This window comes from Nymphalis io, chromosome 7 (genome assembly GCF_905147045.1).
Source record: "Nymphalis io chromosome 7, ilAglIoxx1.1, whole genome shotgun sequence".
NCBI classification, from domain to species: domain Eukaryota; kingdom Metazoa; phylum Arthropoda; class Insecta; order Lepidoptera; family Nymphalidae; genus Nymphalis; species Nymphalis io.
In genome coordinates this window covers 6,946,909-6,958,547 of record NC_065894.1, presented here as the reverse complement: position 1 = coordinate 6,958,547, position 11,639 = coordinate 6,946,909, and the positions used below count along the sequence as shown (strand labels likewise).

The window sequence follows — 11,639 nt, the reverse complement described above, 5'->3', positions numbered from 1 at the left end:
GTTTGCAATTCTAACTTGTCCTACAAGAAGTAAGACGCGAACTTTATAAAGCAAGCTGGCACCGACATCGCTGCACATCGATTTATTTTACAAAATACGATAGCACCTCAGTTCTCATGATGACTCCACACAGTTAGCGTCCAAGACTAAACAGTTTTTGTTTATTTTTTAAAAACAATCGATTATTTTTTTAAATATGACTACAAAAGTAACTAGTAAGAAATGGATAAGCGAAGAAACGGTAGATGAAAAGGAACTCTTTAGTCATTGCAGGGAGATGGAGATTGTTTGTTATGCCATAACAAAAGTGGTTATGGAAACGGATAATAAATGGAAGAATTGTGTTGGAAAAACTAACAATTATACGATAACGAATCGCAGTTTTATTATGGAGCTAGTCAGCATACAGGTTCCGGTTTTGTTTAATTTATGGAAACCTATAAATATTTTTTAAATATAATCTGGATCATAGTAAAAATTACTTATGGCCAATTATTTTGTTGAATTTAAAAGGTTAACAGATAAAATTCCAGAAGTATCTTTGCGTTTCTTTAAACTTTGTATATATGATATCTATATAAAATTTTAAAATTCGCAGGTATTAGATGAAATAATAGAATATTTAATGAAAGTAGTGAAATCATTCTACAAATTAAATCCTAAATTAGCTAGATTGAAAAAGGAAAATGGTCTCGTGTTAAGTAAACACGACCACGTTTTCGACATGTTGTGTAGCAGAAGATTCATAATGTTACAATCAATATATAGTCTCATACTGACAATTTTATCAACTTGCCTACACAGAGAAGACTCCAGGAAAATGATTGAATCGTGTTTAAGGTAAGTTGTTTTTTTATAGAATAGAAAGGTGAACGAGCATATGGATCACCTTATGGTAAGTGGTCACCAAATCGCCAATGCCCCACCAACTTTGGGAACTAAGATGTTGTGTGCCTTGTGCCGGTAATTACACTGGCTCAATCACCCTTCAAACCGGAACACAACAGTACCAAGTAGTGCTGTTTTGCGGTTTTGCGGTAGAATATCTGATGAGTGGGTGGTATCTACCCAGACGAGCTTGCACATAGCCCTACCACCAGTGACAGTTTTGCTAACTATACATAATTATCTTTGTATTAGTTTTTATATGTAATTTTTAAACTAAGGAAGAGAGTCCTACAGAATACATCACTTATTAATAAATACGTATTAATATTATAAATACGAATGTCAGTTTCTTTGTTACGCTTTTACGCCTTAACTACTCAACCGATCATAATGTAATATGGTATACACATTGTCAGGGGTACAGAAAATGACGTAAGGTACTAATACCTCCCTCTTCCACACAAACGCTGGTGCAAACTAGTAAGTATGATAGTAAGAGGACCTCAACGTAAATTTATCTTTCGTAAAATTTAATTTGAAATAGGAAATACCATATATGAATAATACATGTATATGTAAATGTATTGTATGTATTGATTTATATATATTTTTACAGTTTAGTTGGTATTTACAACAATTTAATCGGCTTGAGTTATAAGAAATTTAGTTCTAAATTTAACATCTGCAGTAACACATATCCAAATGTTGTTAGTGAAACAAAGCCGCTAACATTAACAAAAATTGTACAGGTGAGTTTGTTTAAATATAACTTATATATTATAAATATACAATTAAAATAAAATGTGTTATTATATTCTAAGAGTCAATATCCAATATCCAATATCTGCTCATCCAAGCACACTATCCAATGTGTAGATACGCGGGACAGACGGAAGTTCAAATCATGAGTTTTCTCGTGCCTAACTTATTTATGGAAATTGTATCTTTCTGGGCGGTGAAGACAAAAATCTCCACTAACCCCATATTTTTTGTTGTATATTCACCATTCTGCAAAAGCTACATGGCGGAATAGCCACCATAACTTCTTAACAGGACTCTGCTTTGCAACGGTGTTACTGCTCACAAGCTCTTAATGTATTACTGGTATTAGTTAGATATACCTATGTGTGTAAAACATTAATTGGCTACCTAAAATCCGTCAACCTTCGGGGCTTCAATTTTTTTCGTGACGATAAAGAAGCATTATATACTATATTGCTTAGTGATAAAAATAATTAACCACATATATATAGCTATTTTCCATTGTAACTCATTTGGCCTGTAAACTAAAGCTTGTCTAAAAAATACTTAAAAGCATTTAATGAAATTGTTAGAAATAACCAAAATTCTTTTACAACAAAGTTACAGTGGAATTTAAAGTCGCGTCCTAGTTTGAGCAAAACATGCGATTGCTGCATTCTATTCAATAAAAGAAACTAAATTAAGTATATTTATTGGTGAATAGGTCCTTGCGAAGAGTCGAACGGAAGTTAATTGCCACCGTCTAATAAACTGTTTGGTGATGATGTACAAACCTGAAGATCATGGCGATTGTGATTCCAGTTCTAACGCGGATAGTTTGGAAATATACCAGTGAGTCTTCATTTAATCGTTTTATTTTTGTATATACAGTATGATTTTTTAACATTGCGTCAGAAACGATTTTACTTTGACGATTTTACTAAACTTGATATTTTGAAACGATTTTATTTGATATGATGGTAATAAATTAAGTATTAAGAAGTATATTAACGAATCTAAATTTTTTGGAATCAAGATAAAAATATGAACGAAATGAAACTAAACGAAAATCTTTGTTTTAGAATATAATCTCCTTCTGATTGGATCTTCTAATATTTGGAATAAAGCATTTCTAACTTTCCTATTCCTTTCCGCAAATTTATTGACTTTTAAAACTCATCTACAGCAGCCATGACCACCTAATCATCAAGTTAAAAAAAACAGCCGTTGTATACTTCATTAATTTGTATTTATACATCTTAAGTATTTTTATAATCTAATGCAATCAATATTTATTATATATATTTTAGCACACTAACAAAACACATGACGCCACCAAATTCGTCAGCATCTCACCGACAGAGTATAACGAAGCGTCGTCAAGCGTTCATAGACAATAAAAAAGCGAAAATGAAACAAGCTCAGAGTCTCGTCGACCTGAAGAACGGTCATAAGAAATTGACGGAGCTGTTGAATCCACAAAATTCAGACGCCGATGTGCCTTACACGTCACTTCTTGGCAACGAATGTGTTTTAGACAATGTTTTTAATAATGATGGTAATGTTTATTTTTATTTTTAACACGTAAGTTTTAGATTTTGTCTAAGACCATAAGATTAATAGAATTTAAGACGATCAATTTCATCTTCATCAAAATTTCTGTTTTTTTTTATATTTGCAATAACTCAGACAGAGTAATTGCAAATATGTTTGAATTACTGTTACTATTTTTCTATTGTCTTGTTTTATTCAACTGTACACTATTTTAGCACGTAAACCGTTGGTACTGCGCCTGAACTCTTTCCGTTAGGGTTGGATTGCCGTCCCATCGGATAGAGAGAGTGCACCTGTGTTTGCGCACACACTTGTGCACTATAATAGTTTCTGCACAGTCGGCTAAACTCTCTTGAGATTGGCCGCCGTGGCTGAAATCGGTCTGGAGGACATTATAACTGTTTACGTATTATTTGTCACTGAGTTCACGGATATAGACGATATGTAGCCATCTTATAAAAGATATTGGTATGAGATCATAGACAATTTTTAGTAGTTTTTAGTTTGGACATAGTCCTCACAATGTAAAATATCTTCTATACCGTAACAGCCTGTGAATGTCCCACTGCTGGGCTAAAGGCCTCCGCACCTCTTTTAGAGGAGAAGGTTTGGAGCTTATTCCACCACGCTGCTCCAATGCGGGTTGGTGGAATACACATGTGGCAGAATTTCAGTGAAATTAGACACATGCAGGTTTCCTCACGATGTTTTCCTTCACCGTAAAGCACGAGATGAATTATAATCACAAATTAAGCACATGAAAATTCAGTGGGGCTTGCCCGGGCTTGAACCCACGATCATCGATTAAGCTTCACGCGTTCTTACCACTAGGCCATCTCGGCTTTTTACTAGGCCATCTCGGCTTTTTCTAGGCCATCTCGGCTTTTTACTAGGCCATCTCAGCTTTTTACTAGGCCATCTCGGCTTTTTATTTCTTTTATGCAGGAATCAAAGCTTAATAATAATCAAATGTGTATTATGTTGTCATAAAAAGAAACCGTTGGTTTACTTAATAGAATATGAGACATGCAAATTCCCTTTCTTAATGCGAGCATATATTATTTCAGAAAACGTTAATGGAATACTTCAAAGTGAAGAAATGTACATCGAAATTCTTCTAGACACTGTTGCCAATATATCACCGGTGCTGTTAGGTCCTAAAGGCGTAAAGAAATTAAAGTCAGGTGTTTGTTGTTTTCAATTTATTACTTATTACCAAACTTATATATAACATATTTTACTTGGCGATAGGGCCTTGTGCAAGCCCGTCTGGGTAGCTACTACCCATTCATCAGCTACCTAGCAATACTCTACCGCTAATTAACAACACTTAGTATTGTTGTGTTCCGGTTTGAAGGGTGAGTGAACCAGTGTAACAGCCATAAGGGACATAACATCTTAGTTCCTAAGGTTGGTTGCGCATTGATAATATAAGGAACGGTTAATATTTCTTACAGCGTCAATATATGGGGGCGGTGGTGATCACTTACCATCAGGTAGCCCATTTGCTCGTCCGCCTACCTATTTTGTAAAAAAAAGGAAATAATACATATATATATATATATGTATATTATTTTTATGACAAAAACAAATCGTGAATACAACCAATATATTTTTATAGGTAGAATACAAGCTAGTAAGAAATCGGCACAGAAGGTCACAGAATATTATCAAAACTTACTTTGGGGTGACGTCGGCAGCTGTTTGGAACACATCGTGCTTTGGTGGTCATCGTTTCCATTAGCTACAAGGTATAATTTTGCGCATTTTATTTTTCTCGATTTAAAATACATAATTTCCTAAATAAGAATAGACACTACTTAAAATGAATGCTCTTAGGATCCGAAAATACCGATTTTTTTTTAAATAAAAGGTGAATATTATCTTTATGGACAGTGCTAGAAAAGGGTACTTTAACATATAGAAAGTGTATACAAAATACCAACTCTTTACCGTTTTATAAATGAAGGCTGAGATACAACTCGTTGTATCTCGGATAATTAATATTACATACATCATACATGTTTAATTTCTAACGGTACATCAGTTTACTCTAATGCGCAATTAAAAAGATAACTTAAGCACAATTACCGAACAAGTCTATTTCAGTTTTGTTGAAATATACCATTAATTAATAACATATTTAAATGAATAGACTTCGAGACTTTTGTTTTGTGTTGCTTATGGTACAGGCGTTACTTGATGTTTTACTATACTTTCCAACAAACGCTAATTTAACAGCATTTGGAGTGGATATTATTTATATGATAATATAATCTGTATTTTAGCCGAGATGGCCCAGTGGTAAGAACGCGTGAATCTTAACCGATGATCGTGGGTTCAAACCTGGGCAAGCACCACTGAATTTTCATATGCTTAATTTGTGATTATAATTCATCTCGTGCTCTACGGTGAGGGAAAACATCGTGAGGAAACCTGCATGTGTCTAATTTCACAGAAATTCTGCCACATGTGTATTCCACCAACCCGCATTGAAGCAGCGTGGTGGAATAAGCTACAAACCTTCTCCTCAAAAAGAGGAGAGAAAGCCTTTAGCCCAGCAGTGGGATATTCACAGGCTTTTACGGTATAATTTGTTTTTTAAGAAAGCGTATATAAAACTTTGTAACCGCTCTATTGCAGGTCACCAAAAACGAGCCAAAACCTACGCGAATGGTTATTCTCGACATTCAATGACAATAGTAAGTTTTTTTTATAATTTATAATAAATAGGTAGTCTGGTAAATGAGCCAAATCACGGTAAGTGATCACCACCTCCCATAAACATCGTCAACGCGTCGCCAACTTTGAAAACGAAGTTGCTGTCTCTTCTGCTTTTAATTACTCATTATATCTTCAAATTTGTACACAAAGTATTGCTGTTTATACCTAGTTATATACGAATAAAAAATTATATTCGTAGTTTTTCTAAATATTTTTCAAAAGTTTATAAAAATACATCTTATAGATACTCCGGATTTAATACTATCGTCACTAAGAATCTTGGCTGATGCGTTAGGATGCCATGTTACGTCAACTTCGTGGGATAAGCATTTTGGGTGAGAAATACATTAAAGGAATTACATATTTCCATTATGTACATTTAGTTTGATTTTTTTTATTGTTTACCAATTTTGGCGCCAAAACGTAAATAACACTAAAAAAATTTCTTAATAATTTTTTTAATTATGAATTATCTATTGAAATCGATAATTTTTTTATCTTTTATTAGGGCGACATTGACAACAAATTTAACGCCAACCTCTCTAAAGGATTATTGTGATATTTCAGTATATGTAACCGAGGTGAGTATTTTATAACATTATCATTACCTAGCTGCCCATCTCGACTGCGTACGATTGACGATACGATTTCCAAAAATCCTTTCTTAGCAGTTACTTACTGTAAAGTAGGTAAAACAATGTTTTTTCCACATATTTTTCTCCACTACGTAGTTTATAGACAGTCAGGAAAAACTATTTCTTAAATATTTATATATAATAATAATAATATTTAATATTAGTGATTATTTCTCAGGCGACAGTATCAGGGGCCAATTTTGCGATAATGCTACAGGAGTTGGTGACATTGAATAATCATTGTGAGGTCACGTGGGATTATATTTTAGGAGCACCTCTAGAGGATTTGCCGATTGTAGAACAAATACCGATATTACATAGACTTGGTGAGTAAAGTATACTTAAGTGAAATCGCAACATGTATTGACGCCCTTCTGACTGATTTCGGCTACTATGACTATTCTCAAGGAAGACATATTCCCTGACTGTTACAATCCCATGGGAAGGCATTCCGATATGACTGGCATGAGCTTAGGCACGGAAGCAACCGCTTTAAATGTTTTTCGAAGTCAGTGCAAACACTGCTAAACTACAGACTCCGGGCTGCTAGTTGAAAATTTTCAACAGATAAACCGACGGCAATATAAGCTAGCGACTAGGCCAAGGTGTTATTAAATATGTATTAAACATCGTACTAAACACGATCGTATATTATATCATAACAAAAGACACAGTGAAATAGTCGTGCTACCGATAAGTGATGACTTAATTATTTTCTTACTTCGTACTGGGCGCTTGCAAAGCATAGGGACTCGTTGTAATTTACAAAAAACCAAACGGAGCCAAATAGGTGTCATAGAGGCCAATACGGTCGGTAAGATGGAAGGGTCCCCGCAGACCACTCGATCCACACGTGCCGCCTGTGGTGCGCGGCGCAGAGCCGGCGCCTGGCCGCGTCGTGGCGCGCGGACGACTTCTTCCTCGTGGCGCACGGCGACCTGCGCGCGTGCCACGAGCAGCTGCTGCAGCTGCGCTTCGCCGACCACGGAGCCGCGCTCGACTCCGGTGAGCCGCCACACGCTTGCGTCTTACAATAGCAGCCTGTTAAAGTCCCACTGCTGGGCTAAGGCCTCCTCTCCCTTTTTGAGGAGAAGGTTTCGAGCTTATTCTACCACGCTGCTCTAACGCGGGTTGGTAGAATACATATGTTACATAATTTCAGTGAAATTAGACACATGCATGTTTCCTCACGATGTTTTCCTTCACCGTCAAGCACGAGATGAATTATAATCACAAATTAAGCACATGAAAATTCAGTGGTGCTTGCCCGTGTTTGAACCCACGATCATCGGTTAAGATTCACGCGTTCTAACCACTAGGCCACCTCGGCTTTTTGAGCTTTGGCTTTTTTTGCCTGTGTCTTGGTTACATTGAACATGACCAAATTGGCATCGCCCCAATCGCTGCCTAAATGGTCACGCTCAGGCGCAGGCTCAGGTCATATTTACTTTTAGATTCAACTGACGTGACGTAAAACGGTTGAGGTCTCGAATAATCTTTGGTATGCATTATGGATGGCTTTAGGGCGTTGTGTAACGGCGTTTTGAATATCGGCGAAGTTGTTGTCGGAACTTAGGAAGTAAAATTAAAGTATGTGTATATGAGGAGTTAAGAGAAATAATGTTGTATCACAAATGAAGATATATTCATTGAAAATTGTTTGTAGTGCATAATGTAGTAGACCGCATGGAATAATCTAAGGGTTATTGATCGTATTTCTTCTTCAAAATATATAATCAGCCCTTATTGTTATTGCCCTTTCTGTTATTATATATTCGTAAATTTTTGTATTAACTATCTGATTCATTCATGAGCCGAGATGGCCCAGTGGTAAGAACGCGTGAATCTTAACCGATGATCGTGGGTTCAGACCCGGGCAAGCAGCACTGAATTTTCATGTGCTTAATTTGCGATTATATTTCATCTCGTGCTTTGCGGTGAAGGAAAACATCGTGAGGGAACCTGCATGTTTCTAATTTCACTGAAATTCTGCCACATGTGTATTCCACCAACCCGCATTGGAGCAGCGTGGTGGAATAAGCTCCAAACCTTCTCCTCAAAAAGAGGAGAGAAGGCCTTTAGCCCAGCTGTGGGACATTCACAGGCAGTTACGGATTACGGATATCTGATTCTGCCATACTATTATCTACCGGTATTCGATTAATGTTCAACTTTTGTCTATTTTTCAGGAAAAATCGGTGTACACGAGAATGTTTGTGCGAAAATGAGAGAAAAGTTAGTATCCGAAGTAAAAGCCAACATACAAAAGTTAAAGGTAATCTTATTATATTATTTTAGATATTTTGAAACTATATACATATGAATATTCTCTAACTCTTTCTTTTGTTTTTCTAGGATTCAACAGAAGAAATCATGGGTGTGTTATCATCAGTTTGCGCAACAATAAGCTTAGCGCATCTCACGATGATATTCCCGAGCAACGCCGAGTGGAGAAAGATAACTCAACCGGACACAGTGCACTCCCGCTACGTACAAGAGTTCTTAGGTAACATCCGCGTGCCGCGTTTAGGATGCAAAGAGAATTCATCAAGACCGTTGGGACTTAACGCCTCAACCGCCCATAGGGTTGCAGGGAAGTTTTTTTTAAATATGTAGGTGTACAGGCAGATTAGCCACCCGATGGTAAGTGGTCAACATCGCCCATAGAAATTGGTGATGTAAGAAATAGTAACCATTCCGTACATCTTCGCATATAGTATATAGTGGCGCATGCCACCAACCTTGGTATTACTAAATGTTATGTCCCTCTTATCTATATTTACACTAGCTCACTCTCTAATGTTTTTGTTGTACGCACAAATTATCGTTTTAATTAATCAACTTTATCGTCCACTAGATAAAATGCTATTACCAGTGATAAAGGCGACGTCTGATATCACGACCCTCAACATGGTGCTGCGGATCATGTGCGAATCGTGGCTGCATCATATATATGTAGCCAAAGTTAAATTCACGTAAGATTACTGAATACCCTTGATAATACCCCCTTATTCTGTAATAATAATTCCGTTGGTATTAATGCTCCTTAAATGCAAAAAAAAAAACGTATAGATATTTCTGGGGGTAAAATTTATAATATATATTATAAGTCTTATTATTGCCAATACAATTAGTTAAGCGATAAGTCTTGTGTTGTTATTTTATGATGCTGTTTGTCATTATACCAGTATTGTAAGTATTCTCTATATGCTCTAGAACATTCTGTCAGTTATAAGGAAAATTGAACGATAGTTAAATACTAGATATTCGAATGGTTTCAGAAAAGAAGCGGCGTTACAATTATTAGCAGACTTCAATGAGGTTCGCAATTGGTTAAATGAGTGCAAGCAACTTGAGGCCCCATCGAAGAAGCAAATGTTACAAAATGAAGTTTTAAGGTGAAAAAATATTATATTTCGACTTAATATTGATAATTTTACATGCCGTATTAATTACTAAATTAAATTGAGCCATACTTAGACGTTTTGTAATTAGAAGTAAAATGTAATTATTTACTTGCCCATTCTACTGTATCTTAACTCCATATTGCTGGAATATGTGAAATCATTAAAAAGTACTAATTTGTGGTCTACTGGTACTATGGTCTCATCCCAATATTCTTGAAATAGTACTAACATGTATAGTTGTATAAACAAAACAAGAGACAAATGGCAACAATAACACTACAATAACTCTCATTGAATTCACAAAAAATAAATAAGAGCGTTTATCCCCTTAACATTTATTTAAATCGGTCTATGATCAATGTGCTTTCCGAAATCTGCTGATACATGTTAACGACAGTTGGTCCGAACGACCAACCATATCACTGAATTTCGAAAAACACCCGATTGGTAATCATATCACTCGTTCTTATATTAATATTTTGTTTACGTTATTTTCAAAGTACTTATTGCAGGTATTAGGAATATCACAAACAAATAAAAAGTAGTAAATTGTCTATGGGTTCATTTTGATAGCTTTGATGAGTTCGTATTTATAGTACGCCAAATGGCGTTTGAGTAGGGTCTATAGAGCATTTAACACGTACATATATAGCAATATATAATACAATGTTTAATAGAACATAATTATTTAGCAATATGATTGATGTGATAAAAATAATAATTGTATTCGCAGACGCTGTGAAGGAGTCGGAAGGCTGTTACTGCACGCCCCTGGAGATCTTATCTCCATGCAAGACTCCACAATGCAATCAGCCAAAATCAGAAAGGATGGTACGACTTATACAACAATTTTCATTCGTATCTTATTTTAAATATTATAATCATTTGTTATATTTTAAAAGTGGTCAAACCATTTAGAAACCATTTAGTGCCCTTAGCTTACCTTACATATTTGAAGTGTCAATCGAGATGCCCTAATATTTTATTTTGATCTATGATTAATAAGATGGAGCGATATATATTAGCTTTATAACAATACAGAAATAATCATCAAAAGACAATACAGAAATGCATTCTGTGGTGATCAATGTTCTATGCATTGTTTATGGTATTATATTTAACTATAGTATTGATCTCCACTGCTTTTAATATTTTTCAAGAAGTTAAATATAAAACAGAGATAACTAATAAGTTTCTGTAACATCATAGAAATATTTAGTGCAAGTGCAGGCAACAAAATAATATTAATGTATTCAATAAACATACATAGTCTTAAAATCATACGATTCATGACAAAATAAAGCGTTTCTACGTTACCATTATTGACGCATACTTTTATTTTAGATACCGACGCGCCTGAACAGCTGATGCCTGCTGAGATGTACGTACCCAATCAGAAGCAGTGGCTCACTTTACGCGCCAACAAACTTAAAGGACCAGTCGCCTTCACACTCTGTTGTTATTGACATAGCTCGAATATTAAATTAATTTTTTAACTCTTTTTATTTATCTTAAGCCTTCACATAAGAAACATGCTTTGATGACAAGTTTCTTTAATTACCATTGTAATTAACAAAGACCTAAAAATATAGCCGAGATGGCCTAGTGGTTTGCCCCCTGAGGAGAGCTCCGCCGAGCCACGAGCGGAGCAAAGCACGGGAGAGGCCGCGGATGCGTTATATTTACACGA

General features: G+C 35.5%; 1 protein-coding gene across 1 annotated transcript; it reads left to right on the top strand.

Annotated features, from left to right (window-relative positions):
• The first annotated feature begins 165 nt into the window (after window positions 1–165).
• Window positions 166–11,447, top strand: LOC126769664 (uncharacterized). The gene is made up of 18 exons (XM_050488550.1): window positions 166–409; window positions 599–840; window positions 1,505–1,637; window positions 2,354–2,481; window positions 2,940–3,187; window positions 4,251–4,367; window positions 4,805–4,934; window positions 5,827–5,885; window positions 6,152–6,242; window positions 6,416–6,488; window positions 6,721–6,868; window positions 7,380–7,547; window positions 8,732–8,817; window positions 8,898–9,048; window positions 9,400–9,517; window positions 9,824–9,940; window positions 10,683–10,780; window positions 11,294–11,447. Exons 1-18 carry the CDS (start codon window positions 197–199, stop codon window positions 11,413–11,415), a joined length of 2,442 nt encoding a protein of 813 aa, XP_050344507.1. The 5' UTR covers window positions 166–196; the 3' UTR covers window positions 11,416–11,447.
• The last annotated feature ends 192 nt before the right edge of the window (window positions 11,448–11,639 follow it).